This window comes from Ursus maritimus, unplaced genomic scaffold, assembly GCF_017311325.1.
Source record: "Ursus maritimus isolate PB19 unplaced genomic scaffold, ASM1731132v1 scaffold_6, whole genome shotgun sequence".
Taxonomy (NCBI): Eukaryota; Metazoa; Chordata; class Mammalia; order Carnivora; family Ursidae; genus Ursus; species Ursus maritimus.
The window spans coordinates 49,957,179-49,975,025 of NW_024426774.1; the positions used below are offsets into that span (position 1 = coordinate 49,957,179).

A 17,847-nucleotide genomic window follows, 5' to 3' on the forward strand; every position below is an offset into this window, starting at 1 on the left:
TTTGTGCTATTTTTGCTCTGTTTAATGTATTGAGCTACCTGTAAACTAATGATTAGAAGGCTCTCTTCATTTGTGCTCTTTAACAGTTGCATGGGAACTATCTGCTTTTTGAAAGTCGGTGCTTTGTGGACTGCAAACTGGTCTTGCCCCCTTCTTTTAAAATGCAATAATATTAGGGCAAGCGAAGTTTTAACACAGTGATTTTAGTATAAACAAGAGCAGAACAGTATGTAATTGCTTTTGTGTGATAATGGTGTTCTTGGTGTCTTTTCATTACCCAGGTGAGATGTGAGGTATTACATTCACCATCTGAGGGTTTACGGGACCTTTGTTTCAGTATTGAACAGATGTGACTGTTTTATTCTGCAGCCTTGCAGATATACAAAATGTGCCTCCCAGGACTCTGCTTTATCCCCACTGAAAGCAAGAAGTAATGCAGTGAAACTTTGCCTACCTAGAACCTTTTAAAGAATGGGGTGTTCTGGTTAATGGTGTTAATTTGAAAGTATGAAAATGAAAAGAAATCTCTAATTCCCTGTTGAATACAGTTCTGAGATGTAGCAAATAATTCCACTTTTCTTCTCTAATAAGCTTGATATATTCAGATCTAGTTGATGTTTTATTATACAATTCCTGAGGTGTCCGAGGCTTACATCATGAAGATCCTTTTTTGGCACTTTAGATGTAAGAAGATGTAAACAGCATTGTGTGAAATCAAGCTGGAAAGGAACTGATGCCTATTAAGTACACATTTTTGACTAAATTTCAGATTGCAGCTTGTTTTCTTATTTAGCTCACAAAAATAAAACACACTCGATTGAGGGTAGGAGTTGTGAGATTGTCTTCTAATTGAATGTCTTTATTTCCTATCAAGACAGAATATACAGCACCCCTGGCTTCGGACCAACAGAAGGATTCACCTTTTTTTTTTTTTTACTTGTTGTCTATATCAGTGGTTCTCAAACTTGAGCATGCTTCAGAATCACCTGGAGGGCTTATTACGACACAAATTGCTGGACCCCACCCAGAGTTTCTGATTCAACAGGTCTGGGGTGGGGCCTGAGAATTTGCATTTCTTGCAAGTTCTCATGTGGTACTGATGCTGCTGGGCCTGGGACTAAATTTTGAGAACCACTGCTGTATACTAACTAAATACTAGAATTCTGGCTCTAGAAGAAAGTTGAATTTGGTCTGGGAGTATAAGAAGTAAGCTGGTTATGGAGCAAATTATGAAACATTCACCCCTCTTGCTGCCAGCATAGTGTTGAATTCAGATAATCAGCTATACACAGTGACATAAAACAATTCTTGTTTCATAATTGGAAGTCCTGGATGAATGTCAAGTGAGAGATGCTGTTTCATTTGCAAAGCTTAGAGACCAAGGGATTTTGGTCAAATAGGATTTAGTGATTAATTCTGTGAGAACAGGGGTTATTTATATGTCCTTTTCGGTCTTCCCTGTCACTAACCATTTAGCCTTGCTTTAGAAGGTTCCACCAATTTTTTAGCTGGGACAGAAGTTTGATTGCTTATTGAAAGTTATGTGTATTTTTAAAGATATTAACTATGTGTATTAAGATTTTTTTAAAACAATAGGAGAATAAGAGAAACTTTTTGCCATAGAAAGGAAATTATTGGAATTAATTATCTTTTTGGAATGTTGGAGAACGTAGCCTGCTGCATCAAACATCAAGCATGCTATGGATTTTCAGTTGTTTTTTATGATTTGTCATTATATTGTTTGAGGTAATATTAGTGATTTTTGTAATCCCTCTAAAGATGAAAAATGAAAGTCAAAATCGTAGAGCTTGGTAGGAGAAGAAAGGGAAGAGGAAAGGGGGGGTAAACAGAAGGGGGAATGAACCACGAGAGACTATGGACTCTGGGAAACAAACTGAGGGCTTCAGGGGCGGGGGGGGGCGATGGGATAGGCTGGTGATGGGTATTAAGGAGGGCACGTATTGCATGGTGCATTGGGTGTTATACACAAGTGATGAATCATGGAACTTTACATCAAAAACTAGGGATGTACTGTATGGTGACTAACATAATATAAAAAATTATTATTAAAAAAATAATAAAAATAAAAAAATCATAGAGCTGGCGTAGCAGCTGGACAGAGAAGACAGCTATGAAGGATTGCTAGATAGATACACACATACACACACAAACACACACATACATGTATAGTTACGTATTCATACACACATATATTTTTTAATTATAATTTTTTTTCCAGCAAAGACAGATATACCTGTGCTGAATTTAGGCATCATATAGAATATTTGAGTTGAAGAGAAAGAAACTCTGGAACCCACACCTTTTCATAGAGGAGTTTTGCTTCAGCAGGCTTTTCTCGCTTGTCTACTACCTACTTTCTGTTGTTCCGCTGCTAGCAACCTCAGTTTGCAAGTTGATGAGCTGGTCCAGCATTGACTATTGGAGGAATAACTGGTACTATAAACAGTGGGTTGGGCAGACTCCCTACTTGGAAACATTTCTGTTTTGCTCCCCTTACTCCCTCAGAAAAGAATTGAGGAGAGGGAAAAAAAGGCGGAACTAGATCCTACAGTCTAGACCAGTGGTTCTGAAGCTTGGCTGCACATCAGAGACAACCCACAAGCTCTCCGGAACACAATATAGATGTGGCCGGGACCTTCTCCTAGGATGGATCCTCGGGGACTGCATTTTTTACCATTTCCTGAAGCAATTCTTTTGTAGCCAGCTGGGCTCTATGCCTCCGACCAGAACGATGCTGGTTTCCAGTGAATTTTCACCAGCCTCCGGTGAAATAAGAAAAATTAGGACCACAGAGTGTTTTCCATAAAGTTAAATTTATTCAATTTAAAGACTTGTCTTTTGCATTGAATTAAGGCCTTCGTGTGTTTTTTGGTGTTGAAAATATCCTTTTATAAAACGATGTTGATAGGATATTTTTATCATCCTTACTTAGTTTTTAAAAATTGTAACTCTATGTCGTCCTCAAAATATTTTGAAAATTTACTGGCCTGTGTGAGATCCTGGAGATTAAGTACCTCTGAGCTAATCATTCTTAGAAATTGTTTTTAAAATACTTCGGAATACAAGTCCATAGAGGGTCTAAAACCTTTGGCTAGATGAGTTTCAGAATTCAGAATTTTTCAAATTTTAGAGAGATGCCTTCTCTGGGTGTTATGTAATGCCCCCACGGTCTGTTGCAGCACCCTTAGTCACACACATTAGTATTTCTGAGCAAAACAGGAGTATTCACACTAAGTGGGATAAATGCAGACTATATATAGCTTCGCATCAATTCAAGTTTTAATGTCATCTGAGTTTTGACATAAAGCGTATGGAAAATTTTTAGTTTTTAGAACTCTTTGGATGTTGGAATTATGCATAAGAGATTATATACATGTTTTGGGGTCTGCTTTCTCATCCTAAAAGGACTGGCAAGCTTCAAATTAAATGGAGCTTTGTATGTTTATGGTAGAGAACACAATTTATTTTTATTTAAATACACCAGCATGTGGTATGACCTTGTTCGTGTTTTCCTTCCAAAGACCTAGTCCTTTTGTTGAATTGCATTTTTCTTCAGCCTGGTTCCCCCACTTCCATTAGCAATATTTGAGAAAACTTAGAGTTTTATATCATAAGCATTCTGGAGCTAAAGTGGGAAGTGTTAAGTGGGGAGGGTAGTAGCTAAGAGCATGAGCTTTAGGGACAGAAGACCTAAATTTAAGCCCCAATTCTGGCTCTTACTACATTATCTCTTAGGCAAGGTGTTTAGTAGATTTCTGAACAGTGGAGAATTCATCTGAAAAGCAGGGATAATGTCAGCACCTACCTCAGAATTCTTGTGAACATTAAAGAGAGAATGTTAGTGAAGTACTTAGAAGAGCTGTTATTTTATTCTTGTCTTTTCCCCCTTGTATTTGGGTAGATTGCTTGTTTCCTCTTTGTAACTTAATTGTCCTGTGATGCGCTCTTTTCCCCTTAGACATCTGGGTAAACTTGCTTCAAGTACTTTGCCAACTCACAACTGACTTCTGTTCTGCCTTTGTAATTTAGACATCAAATCCTGCCTCTTCAATGGTTTCCACACAAAAAAATCCATCAGCTCCTAAGCTTTATATGGCCCTAGTAGGGGCCATATAAGTCTTAGAGTGGAGACCACATTACGCCATGTAAGGCCTCCCACTATCTGAAATGTACCATTCTTGATTTATTTTTTTCCTTCTTTATTGTGTTCCAGCACTGTGTCCCCCTTAGTCCCCTTGGGAAACGTTCCCCTCTCTCCTATGGAGCAGTTCTCTCACCCTGGTCCTTCAAGGACTGTCCTTCTACCCCAAATTAATTTTCAAGGAGTTTCTCCACCCAAAATGGTACCTTTCCTGAAAAGACTTGTAGTGAAAACAGTTTTCTCAACCTCATTACATATATATTTAGAGTGGTTGGCTCCTTTCTTCCCACTTTGTTGTGGCAGACAATCCTTTTTTCCAAAAATATATCAGATAAAATGAGCATGTGGTCCCTTTTGGTGATATTTATTGAGAATCCATGGTATGAATTTCTTCCACTTTAGATAATTGCACTGTGACAAGCTTTTATGCCTAGGCTACAACTCATGAGGAGACTCTTCTAGCCACCTGGTGTTATTAAATGCTAAAATAGTAAACAAGAACATATAAAAATATTTCCTAGAATAGAAATAAGAATTTTTTCCTTCTCAAGAGTAATTTAACCTGTCAAAAACAGATTCCTGAGTTATGTTGTCACTGGCTGTGGGGAATATCTGTTAATACTCAATGAAGAATGCTCAACCACAGATCATAGCCCCTAAGGGCATGAGCTTCCTTCCTAGGAAATGAGATTTAGAATACAGCATTCTGAAAATGGCACTTAGTCAACAAATTATTTATTGAAGACCTGGTGGGCACACAGAGGCATGCTAAAAGCAGTAAAGACTTGATTCTTGCCCTCAAGAAACTTCTAAGGTTATAAATAGACTGGCCCCAAAACAAATGAATAATAATCACTCAAGTATAGGTATAAGCAAATATGAAATGGTGGAGATAGGGGAGACTTTAGGCAGAGATTGTATTCAGGTTTCTACAGTGGCATTTCTGATATTACTGTGCATTTAAAAGACAAGTTAAAGTGTCATCAGATTAGTCTAAGAAATTCAGAGGCCTTTATTTTGTGATTGGGAAAACTTATACCTATTTCATGTGTAATAATTTGCCCATAACAATGTTTTTGATTAGTGTAATCTGCTAAAGACTTCAGTTCAGAGTGTTTCCCCTGTTAATAGCACATATCCATCTGGAGCTGGATATGGAGAAGTCAGGGTCCCTGTAATGACCACCATTTGATGTTATCCTGAGAGGACAATTGATGGCCTTTACCTGGGGAAGTAGAACTTGAGGGCAGAGCTCTGGGGTACAGAGAGCTTACCTACTGACAGTAGGCAAGACTGTTGATTCTTAGAAGTGGCCTTAAATGCTTTATGGAGTGCATTTTATGTCTGTTTTGTACATTTCCAATATGATAATACCACAGGCATCCTTGAGGCATTGTTTCTAAGAGTTTGTGGGTCATTAAAGGTGTTAGATTAAAAATGTAATAAATGAATAATAAAAGCAATTAATTGATTAGGGAAATGGTTGGTAGTTAAAGTTAAATAGGTCTTCTCAGAGAAATGAATTTACTTGACTGTGTTTTGGGGTTTTTTGTTTGCTTTTTGCAAAGAGCATTCACTAATTTGGCAGCTGCTGATGTAGGAATTAGTGTAATCGGGATTTGGATTATTCCATACATAAATTTGCTACTTTATTGGAGGAATTGTACTTAGTCTTTAGTCTTTCTATACTTGTAATAATCTATGGCAGTTAACGAGCAAAAATACAAATGTTGGGCGTTGGCTTGGGCCTAACAAATTGTAATGTTGGAAAGGTATGATGTGGAAAAGCTTCCAGGTGAGTCTAATGTACTCTAGAGATTGAGAACTACTGAATAAGAATATGCCTTCTGGACACTTACTAACTGCATTCTTAATCCTATTTGAGTATGCTAATAAGCTTTTGAAAGCGTCTTGTCAGCTTCTAATTGCAGGTGAGTTCAGTTTTCTGTGTGCTTAACAAGCACATTGACATTCTATTTGCAAGCCCTTTTCTTGCATCAAAGGGAGGATAACTATGGAGCATCTGTATATTGAGGTCAGCATAGGAAAGCTTAGCAAGGTGATTACTTATTTATTTTCTGTTAAAGTCCATGCAGCTTCTCCAAGAACGAATGAAGTGGAAATAGAAGAGACAAGATCATTCTAATTAGCAGGTTGACCTGGAACCTGTTTTTTAATCATCATGTACATAGTCTACATGTTCTTCCCACCTCACTCCCCAAAAGAGCTGAACTCTTCATCCTGCTTCTTTCCACCTGGATCTTCTACCAAATGATGGAGAAAAGCTGTTGGGTTTATTTACTTAGTAAAAGAAGACTTTGTCAAACAAAGAAACAGAGAAATTATTTTAGTGCAAAGTGTAACACAGTATACAAAAATATGTTCTATGTGAATTTAAAAGGCTTTATGAAATTATTTCTTGTATTGCTTATGTAGCTTTAAAATAAAATACACACACTCACATGCACACACAGCCCTGCAAAATATTAGAAGAGGAAACAAAAAGAAACCCAGTAAGTTGGAGTTTGGTAGGTTTATCCAGCAACTGTCCAATCAGGGAGACTTATACTTGGGGGATGGAGGGGAGCAAATTTAGCCACCCGAAGATATGCCCCTTTGGTATCTTGGTTATTTCAAGCTGTTTATTTTTAAGAAACTGCAGATCCAAAAGAAGCTCTGAAAACTGAATAGAGACATTTACTTTTATAAGGGAAATCTCCATTTGTTGTAAGAGTGTCTCCCTCAGTACCAGGAAGAAGGGGATGACTCTAAATCTCTAGAAACTGTTATTAATGGAGAAGGGATGGACTTAAATCTGTGTAACAGTCTTACCCTTGTTTACTGTGCTTTTCTTGTAAACTTCCATTACTGACTTCCCACCCCCAACATTTTCTTTTGTCTCTAGCTGGAGGTGGTATTTAAGGTGAAGCCGCTAGCCATTTCAGTGAGTTACTGAGTTTTCCTGGGTCTCTCCCATATCTACAAGAGGTATACTTGGTAGACTTTTGATTTTCTCCTCCTAATCTGAGTCGTCTCAGTTTGATATTTAGACCAGCTAAAAGAATGTTGAAAAGTAGAGCAAATTTTTTTCCTTCCCAACAAGGGCCTAAGCATTCTTGCCACCAGGTAAGTGAGATATCCTGCTATGGAGTAAAGATGTTTCATATGGCTTTGTGATAGATAAAATCTCTTTCCTGATGCTCTTCTTCTCTCAGCTCTGACTACATGCTCATCTTGCAACTATCTATTACTAATTAAGAAACCCTGGCATTTAGATTTTGAATCAGGGAATGTATTAGCTATTCAAAAAATGAACAGGTAGGTATCCCTTCCTACCTTCCCATGGCCTACACAATCAGTCATTCCTTCTTTCTCCAGTTTCTGTAGCCTCTCCCTGTCCACTAGACCATTTCTGTGAACATTTAAATAAGCTTTAGACTCTCCAGTCATTAAAAATAGTTTCCAGAGATCTCTCACCCCTCTAGTTTCTGTCCATTCCTGTCCCTTTCCTTGGCAGCTAGACTCCTTGAAGGAGTTATCTAATACTTCCTGTCACATGCAATTCACATGCCCTCCATTTGGCTTTCTTCCTCATTTCATGGAAACTGCTCTCATTAAGGTCATTGGAGACCTCCATGGTCCTGGACTTATTAGTTTCCTGTGGTTGTTGTAACAAATTACCACAAACTCGTAGTTTAAACCAACATAAATGTATTCTCTTGCAGTTCTGGAGGCCAGAAGTAAAAAATTAAGGTGTCATGCAGACTGCACTCCCTCTGGAGGCTTTAGGAGAGGGAAAATCTCTTCATTGCCTCTTTAGCTTCTGGTGGCTCTAGGTATTCATACCTTAATGTGTGGCCATATCACTCCAATCTCCACCTCCATGGTCATATTGTCTCCTTCTCTTCTCTGCTTTTCTTCTATAAGGACACTTGTCATTGGATTTAGGGCCTCCTGGGATAATCTAGGATGATCTACTTATCTCGGTGTTCTTAATTTAGTCACATCTGCAAAGACCTGTATTTCAAATAAGGTGGCCTCATAGGTTCTAGGGATTAGGATGTGGACATATCTTTTGGGGGGCTACCATTCAACTCACTATATGGAGTTCTGTCTTCCCTTGATTTCCGTGGTGCCATACTCTTCTTCTGGTTTCCTTCTTAACTCTGTGGGTTCTTCTCACTTTCCATTTCTATATTCTCCTCCTTCTTTACCTGACTAATTTTAAAAATGTTCACATGTGTCAGATCTGGGTCTTGGAACCTCTTCTCACCTCACTTTGCCCTTTCTCTCTAGGTAATATCTTCTAGCCCCATGATTTCTATTACCATTTATATAAACAACCACTCCAAATTTCTTTATTTAGCCAGACCTTTCCTATTCTTGATGCATATAGATAACCTACTTAACATAGTCATTTGAGTGTTTCGGAGACATTATAAATTTAATGTGTCCAAAATAGAACACATCACCCCTTTTACCCCCACTCCTCATCACCACCCAAGAAAAGTTTGCCCTTCCCACAGAATTCCTTAACTCAGTGAACGACATTACCATCCACCCAGTTGCTTGTGCCAAAGTTATCCTTGATATTTCCCTCACTCTATCTCCCCACATCCATCACCAAAAACAACCTAAAATAGTTTTAGAATCTGCCTACTCTCTTACTGCCATTACCTTAGTCTTAAGCAGCCACCATTTTTTCATCTGGATAGTGCATTAGCTGCCTTACTGGTCTCCCATTATCCACTGTCAGTCTCTCCAATCCATTTTCCGCATGGCAGCCTGAGTGATTTCAAAATATAAATTGACTCATATCACTGTGCTGTTGGACTCCCTTTTTGAAGGCTTTTATTGCTTTTAGAATAAAATTTAAAATCTTTCATGTAGCATCTAATGTCTTGTATGATCTGGCCCCATCTATCTCTGCAACTTCATCTCTCTTCCTGGCCATTCTCCTTTGACCCTCCAACTGTATGCATCCCTACCATCTTGTATTTCCTGAGAGTTCCTTCCTGACTCTGAATCTATACACATGTATTTCCCTCATTGGGAAGGAAGAAATTTTCCTTGTTCCAAGGTTCTTCTGGCTGGACTAAGAATTAAATTCACATGAGAGAGATTAACAGGTAAAATCAAATTTAGTTTCATATGTATGGAAATCCACACAGACATGAAATTCCAAAAACAGTTGAGTGACTTGAAGCTTATATGACATCCTGAGTTAAGGAGAGAGGTAGAAGGATACGAAGGGGAGAAAGACCTTTAGCAGGATGGCAAGAAAAGATGTTGGGAAAACAAAGGTTGCCCTGTTATACAGATAAATTTCTTAGGTAAAGAGGAATCTTTGTTAGTAGCTCTCTTCCTGGTACAGGCTCTTCTTTCCAATGTAAATTTAGGCAATTGAGGGGGAGGTAAAGTGCTTTTCCTGAATCTGCTGGGTTTCAGCTGCTTTTATCTCAAAATAATCTTTATGCCAAAGTGGCCCATCTTGGGGTTCTTACGCTTGGCCCATACACTCTCTTCTCCCTATTGCTAGCTAACTTATATTCTTCGGGTATCAAAGAAAGTGTTGTTTACTCAGGAAAACCCTTCCTAACCATCCCTCACTCTTAGACTTGATTAGGTCCCTCCCACCGTCCCCATTGTTTTCTAGTTTTACTTTGCCTTTTATAACATGGACCATAATTATCCTTATTATTGTCTCTCTCCTGACAGAATGTAAATACCACCAGGGCAAGGACCGTATACCCTGTCAAAGCATCAATCAAGCACAGCATTTAGGGCAAATAGGCACCCTATATTAATGAGTAAGTGCAGTGCATCTAATGACCCGAGTTGCTAAGATGTAACTGAGAATGGACCAAACCTGAATCTAGTGCCGCATATTTGAACTACAATAACATTTTAAACTGTTATTCACAATATTTAATTTAAAAAATGGTATTAACCGAAGGAACAAAGTTCACAAAACTGTAGGAAACAGAATAGTAGAGACTAGTTTTTATAGCAATTGCTCAGTAGACTTTTTCCAGATAATTCAGCCAAAAGTCCCAAGTATTCTTCAGAGTCAAGCTGTTATCATGGGCACAATCCAGGTTTATAGCTTCTGAAAAAATCTCAGGTTCAAAGAATAGCTAGTTTCTGGTATGAGCGCACTGGATATGAAAGTTGTGGGTGTTCAGAGTGTTGAACTGATGAAGCATGTATTGTAGAAATGTCCTAGGCACACTAAAAGTTCTGAAGTTCTTTATGGTTGGGAACTGAGGCCCCTTTTGTAAGCCCAGTATTTTAGACGTGAACCCTTGACCACAGTAAAGTACTAAATCAAATGCCTAGCAGGCCTTAGCATCCCTGTTTTGACCCTGTGCCGGCTACATGCTTTCCCATCTTAATCCAAAATGACAGCTCTTATTTTCCATTTTCAGCATGTTTGCCATGTTGTGTATAAGAGGGAAACTGAGGTAGAGAGGGAATAAATTTGAAATAGTTCTCAGATTTCATAATGCAATATAGAGGCAGGCCAGACATAAATTCTTACCTACTGTTGAGGTTTAATTCTTGAAGAACTTCTCAAACTGTGACCTACTTCACACTGCACACGTGTTCCCTAGATAGATAAGAGGAAAGATGTGGCAACTGGTGATTTATACGGTAGAACTAGTTGTCATTGTTTATCAAATACCTGTATTATCTATTGCCATGTGGCAACTTACTGCAAAGCTTAGCAGGTTGAAACAGCAAACATTTATTATCTCACAGTTTCTGTGGGTCAGGAATCTGGGAGCAGCTCGGTATGCTTCTACCTCAGAGTCTCTTACGAAGTTCCAGTCAAGTTGTCACTTGGGATGGCTATCTCATCTGAAGCCACCCTCACTGGGGAGAGATGAACTAAGCTCACTCACATGGTTGTTAACAGGATTCAATTCCTTGTCACATGGGCCTCTCCGTAACATAGCTGACAACATGGCAGCCATTCTGATTTGTGATCCTACTTACATACCCAAGCATTTCTCCCATCTCTGGAAGCTTTGGGGGTATTTTCTTTGTCCCCACTACACTAGGATGACACATAATGTACCTCGATGTGGGTGAGGATCAAGTAAAATAATGAAATCAAAGGTCAAAATAGGATAGTTAGGAAAATACTGGATACTTAAGAGGGCAAGCATAGCGGATGGTGAACTAGAAAGGAGCTGGCACCAGGAAGAGAATGTTACATGAAACTCTGGAGGCAGGAAAGTCAATGAAGTTATGGGCAGTGGTCCTGTCTTACTTGGTGTCTTCCCCGAGTTGGAAGGCATTCCCCAAATGCCTTACCTAGGAATTACCAGTATCCAGCAAAATCTCCCCATTCCCACCCCACTACTAAAGTCTAAGGGGCACATTAAGCACCAGTGCATTGTCACCCAGTAGGCCAACAAAGCAGTGTTCTTCTTGAGCTAACCCAGCAACTCAAGTTGCTTAACCCTTAAATCTGGTACCTTCCTTGGTCTTACATATAGCACTATCTGTATGTTGTTGTTGTGTTGTTGTTGTTGTTGTTGTTTTTCTTTTTAGAATGAAGTTGGATAGATTATGTGCCTGAAGTTAGAGCATAGATACGAAAGTACTTTATAAATTGTTAAACATTAGGGACACCTGGGTGGCTTAGTCGGTTAAAATGTCTGCCTTTGGCTCAGGTCATGCTCCCAGGGTCCTGGGATCGAGTCCCACATCGGGCTCCTTGATCAGTGGGGAGTCTGCTTCTCCCTCTGCTTGCCGCTCCCCCTCCTTGTGCTCTCTCTCTGTCTTTGACAAACAAATAAATAAAATTAAAAAAAAATAAATTGTTAAACATTATACAAATTAAGTTATTGGATTGCTTCTATTTAGGGAAACCTAAGCTTTCCAAATGGTATAAACTACAAATCAACACCATATAGCCTACTGAGAACCACCTTCCTAGTATTAACAGTCCCATATCTCAGTGTTTTCAACTAATCCAAAGTGTTTGCATTAAAGTGGGTAACATCCCCATGTTGGGATTATGGCACATTTCCATTCCCTTTCTCATGAACAAGAGCATCCTGTGGTTTGCTCTCTGCAGTCCACCTGACTCTGGAATTAGATGGGTTATTCTGTTCTTTGTCTGCCTTTTCTTTTTCCTTACGGTCATGTGCACTTAGGATTTTTTAGGCAAAGGCAGATATTTTAGAAAATTGAATACTGGTTCTGTCTGGGTGATTTCCATAATGATGGGGAAAAATCAGTGTGCTGGTTGTAACCAACTGCCAAATGAGTTTTGGAAATATAATACTGTTTAACCTGCTACCCAGGAAGGGTCAGGTCCTTTAAAAGTCTCTGTGTTTAGGGATACCGTACTTACTCATGCAGTTGCCCTGGCATTTAGAGCAGACTTGTGTCTGTCATTGTTATGTTGCAAATGGAGGTGGTAAAATTGAACTGGCTCCCTACCTTCTTTAGGCTTATAGAATTATTATTATAGAGCAGTATTTGGAATAATATTGATTTCTTTTGTGTCCATTTAAAATGTTTTAAACCAATATATTTTATACTAGGTGACCTATTTAAACCACTAGTGAATTAAACGGGTTCTTTCATAAATGAAATTCTTTTTGAAATATCAGTGGGTTGGATTTTCATCTAATTCCTTCCTCATGACAATTCTACCTTGTCTTTTAAGAAAATCAGATTTTCTGCTGTTCATAACAGGTTAGAAAATTGCAAGAACTCTAAGGGGGAGTATGCAATAATTTTTTAGTGTACCTGGAAGCAGAGAAAGACTTTTTCATAAATGTTGCCAAGATGGAAATGAGTGAGGAAAAAAATTTAAAGGAAACTTAAAAATGCCTCAAGGAGGATGAGGGAGGAGATGGTTGAGATTGAGATTATAAACCTCTGTCTTGCTTTTCACAAGTTGAGAATCTAATTGGAAAGAGAAAAAATATGCATATGAAACAGAATAGTTAAGTAGTATGAACACTGAGCTCACAAGGTACAGGAACATGAGGGAAGCGGTGAGTAAAGACTACAGTGATTTTTGTACAATGGTTAAGATTTAAGTAAAGAACAGAAAAGAGACAGACCCCAGATGATAGCAAACACATCAGTGTGGGTTTGGAAGCCAAGTGTAAGCAATTAAAAAAATATATATGTACTTTAAAAAGCTATAGCCAGGCAGACACTTACACAAGATGTAGACAAAAATTAAGGCCAGCAAAAACTGCCACCAAAAAATTAAGAAAACAAAACAAATACAGTATTTTTAATTTATATGTTCTTTTATGAAAAATAAAAATTATGACAAATATAATTAAAGTCCTTATAGCAGATAAAGAAAAGATACATACCCTGATAGAAAAATGGTCAAAATACTTGAGCAGAAAAATGACAAAATAAGAACTCAAATGACCGGTAAGTATATCTCAAAATATTCACGTAAATGTAAACCATAAGTGACAATTTTTCTCTTAGGAGATTGGCAATGGTTTAAAAAATAATAATACTCAGTGCAGAAGAATAGGCACTGATATCCTACTGGTGGGAATTTAAATTCTCATGGCAGTGTGGCAATAAATCAAGAGCCTTTAAAAAAGCAAACATAGTTTCCAATGTAGTAGTTCAGTTTCTAGGAGTTATCCTAAGGAAAACACTGAAAAAGATGGACACAAGAAGTTCATCTAACCTTTATAGCATGGAAACATTGGAAATACCCCAAAATACAGTATGGTAGTATGAACACAGAAATGAGAAAAGGCAAATGATAGTGCATCATGCTGTTAGTCTAAGAATGGGTGCTTGAGGGATGTGTGTGTCTTTGTGTCTGCATACACATAGGGGAAGTCAGAAAGGTTATATGCACTACACTGTTAATAGTTTTTAAAACTCTGGATAGTTGGTTAACACTGGTAACCTTAATTTTCTCCTCTTTGTTTATTAATACAATGAGCGTGTATTATTTTTTGGAATATGTTTTATAGAAAAACAACTTGAGAATCAGAATAAGGGGCAGTCGCTCACAGTGGTCATTAAGAATGCATTTCCTCTACCTATTTAAACATTAAGGAAGCTGTGTGATCTTGATTAGGTTCTGGAACCTGCAAAAAATGGACTTGAAAAGATCTCCTCCTCCCACTTGCCTAGAAAGGCTAACTGAGCCTAGACAGTTTTTTCTTTTAACTCTTTAAGAATTCTACGTCTGTTTAGTTGATAACTGCAGAATATGGTTAGTTTTCTAACAGTTACAGACTAATAGTTTCTGTTCATCTATAGTTAATAACTTTGACGTAGAACTTCAGAAGCTTCTGGAAGAATCTGGATGTTCTAGGTTTTCATTTCCTTGATCCTTTCTTTTGCTTCTGTTTAGGTTCTGTCATAATGAATGGATCCAGCGTAGCAAACACATCACCTAATGTAAAATCCAAAGAGGATCAGGGATTAAATGGGCATGATGAGAAGGAAAACCCATTTGCAGAGTACATGTGGATGGAGAATGAAGAAGATTTCAACAGACAGGTAAAGAAAGAACTGGAAGGCTAAGATGCATGTAACTCAACAGCTATAATATTTTACCATTAGTCTGTAACAAAAGAAATGGGTTTGTTGGCTTGAGAATAATTTAAAAATGCCTGGAGGCCTGGTCTGGGCTGACCAAGAAGCCTCTTCAGCTGGTAAGACACCAGAGTGTGGTACTTTGGAGGAAGATACTGATACTTTTCCATCACATTGATTACAAGAGGATCTCATGCCCTGGTGCTGTGGTATAGGCTTCTGGGGAATAGCAGCTATGTGTAGACGGGCCAGCCTGGCATGCTCCCCATATGGGAACTCAGGGACTGGCAGAATGTATGTCTGAGATGGAGAAGTATGTTAGGTGGGGAAAGGCTAGACTGTTTGAACAAAGTCTCAGCAGTAATCCATTGTCTTGTATCTCTGTGACATTAATAGCCCAAGGTAGGCATTCTAGGGAGACAGTGATTCTGCAACCACATGGTTCTCCGGTGCTGGTGCTGTGCCACAGCCAGGGCGTTGATCAGCTGAGTGACTGAAGGATAACTGGAAGTCTAGCCACTGGGAAGGGGCGAGAGCTAAAGGCTAGGGAAGGGATCTCCTTTTAACCAAGTGATGCCAAAGTGTTCACATCCTTTCGGGAGGACATTACATGATGATTAGTTACGTGGCCACTGCCAGCATGGGACATAGGAAATGCGATCTTAACTCAACAGCCTGGTGCTCTGGGAACAAGGAAGCAAGTTTAGCGGGGCAGCCAGAAGTTACCCCCACCCAGTCAGCTCACTGTGTCATGATTTGTGTGACTATCACAGAGATCACGCTTGCAGTCACATCCCTGTGCCCAGGTAACCATTTCTGTGGGTTGTACCTGGGAATGAGGGTGGATTTAGTAAGGAGGAGCACACTATTAGGCTCTTGGGTAGAGGCAAGGCAGATCTTGGGCAGTCATGTTAAGTCTTACGGCTTGGAAATACTGCGTGGTGGTTGTTAGTTAAGTACTTTGTAACTGTCCAATTTACTTGAGATCAGTATGGCTAATTGTAATGTCGAAGACTATTTTTACGTCTTGTGCTGCTGGTGACTTGAATTCATGAATAAGTATATGGCCTAGTTTGGGTGATTCTTTTTGCTTGACTTCCCCTCTGATGGTGGTGCTAGTGAGCTACGCATCTGTCGCCACTAGCCCACAGGAAAGGGATGGCCAAACGTAAAGCCCAGGGCCTGTTAATCTGCAGAGCGGACCATTCTTTTTACTAAGAGTTAATGATGTCTGCAAAGAGGTTTAAAATATCCTAGATACATATTGCTTTAGTTTAGGACAATCTTTAAGAAACATGGAGCTGTTTAAATATTCATATTTTTCCTTGTTTTGAAAGGATCCCTACATTGATGACATCATTTTCTGTTGGTTTGCCAAAAAGTGTTCTTTATATCTTTCTAAGGTTCTGAAATAATTTTTCTCCTTTAGGGGCCTCATTACCAAAAAAAGAGGGCCAGAAGCTGAGAGTTGGTTTTGATTTAATCTCCACTATCCAGGTAGTGGTCTAGTTATGTAATTCCTATACTTTTTTGTACTTGTAAAATGGGAAATTTAAGAAGAGTTGCTTCTTAACAAGACTGAGAGAAGAACCTCAAGCTTTAAAATGATTTTCTGTAAGTGCCATCTGGATGGAACGTGTCTGTGTCACATAGAGATGTTGGAAGAGATGTGAAGGCCTGGACTTTCTGCTCTTCTGAATAACTGTTTCCTTAGTTTTATTGTTGATGGAATTTGGTTGAAAAAACTAAAACTTGTGTTTTCTCTAGCCAGTCATTCGAAGCATCGTAACTCTTAGTAGACCTCGTACCAGATCATTCTTTTTTTTTTTTTTTTTTAAGATTTTATTTATTCATTTGACAGAGATAGAGACAGCCAGCTAGAGAGGGAACACAAGCAGGGGGAGTGGGAGAGGAAGAAGTAGGCTCCCAGTGGAGAAGCCTGATGTGGGGCTCGATCCCAGAACACCGGGATCACGCCCTGAGCCGAAGGCAGACGCTCAACGACTGAGCCACCCAGGCGCCCCGTACAAGATCATTCTTAACTGCAGACTAATAATGTCTGAAAGAAAGAGGTAGAAAACTGGAAGGGACGAGTCACACTGGGATGGTAAGTGTGAGCTCCTCACCTTTGCTTGCTAGGTGGAGGAGGAACTGCAGGAGCAAGACTTCTTGGACCGCTGCTTCCAGGAGATGCTGGATGAAGAAGACCAAGACTGGTTCATTCCCTCACGGGACCTGCCTCAGGCCATGGGACAGTTGCAGCAGCAGTTAAATGGACTGTCCGTCAGCGATGGTCATGATTCTGAAGATATTTTGGTAAGAGCCGTACGTAGTTGCACATGAGACATAGTGAAAAGAATATAGGATTTGGAGTGACAGACTTTCTTTCTGGCCCTACCGCCTTGGGCGAGTCTCTGGCCCCTGTTTCTTCACCCATCATCTCATGGGCATTGATAAGAGGATGCACTGAAGACGCATTGCACCACACACAGCGTCGTGACAACATTACTGTGGCAGCAGCGCCAGCTTTCATTTCCCCCAGTGGGCCTTGCAAAGTAGAATTGGGATTAAGGATGAGAATTTGAACACAGAAGAGGTTTGATTTCAAACGATCACTTGCTGTTCTTTCCTTTCACTATTCCTCAAATCTGTATTTATAGTTTTGAATGATGCGGTTTTGGAAGGAACATACTCCTAAGAGGCCATTTTCCACTTAAAATTAGAAGACTGGATAAACCAATTTCCTGCCTTTCATGTTTACTTAAAGTCAGAACTCTGTGAGAGACTTAGTTCTCACAGAACTCCTGTTCCAAATGACGCCCTGCGGTTTGCTCAGGTCTTGGACGTTCACAAGAGGGTAGGTAACCAAAGAGAATACAGCGAGGTGGAAAATAAAGGGATTGTGGTCACCAAACTGCTTTGGTGAAATACTCGAATTTTCATCGAGTTAAGGTACCCAGTGAATTGAAAAATTATTTTTGGAGTCAAACTTGCAAGCCTCTAATGAAAGCATCATGAAGAGAACAGGAGTCTAAAGCAGAAAGGAGAAAATGAGGTTGGTCAAGGCTTAGTATGTCAGGAGCCATTGAGGGCAGCCTGGCAATAGCAGCGTGAGCTTTTTTCTGTCTTGG

The 17,847-nt window shown here is 39.3% G+C and overlaps 1 protein-coding gene across 1 annotated transcript in view; it reads left to right on the plus strand.

Annotated features, from left to right (window-relative positions):
- PAIP2B (poly(A) binding protein interacting protein 2B) overlaps positions 1 to 17,847 on the plus strand; it is a 32,605-nt gene that overhangs the window by 9,634 nt on the left and 5,124 nt on the right. Inside the window, exons 2-3 of the mRNA XM_008699979.2 lie at positions 14,532 to 14,680; positions 16,856 to 17,032. Of these exons, the coding sequence (XP_008698201.1) occupies positions 14,543 to 14,680; positions 16,856 to 17,032 (315 nt within the window). The 5' untranslated portion in view covers positions 14,532 to 14,542. The remainder of the gene's footprint in view (positions 1 to 14,531; positions 14,681 to 16,855; positions 17,033 to 17,847) is intronic.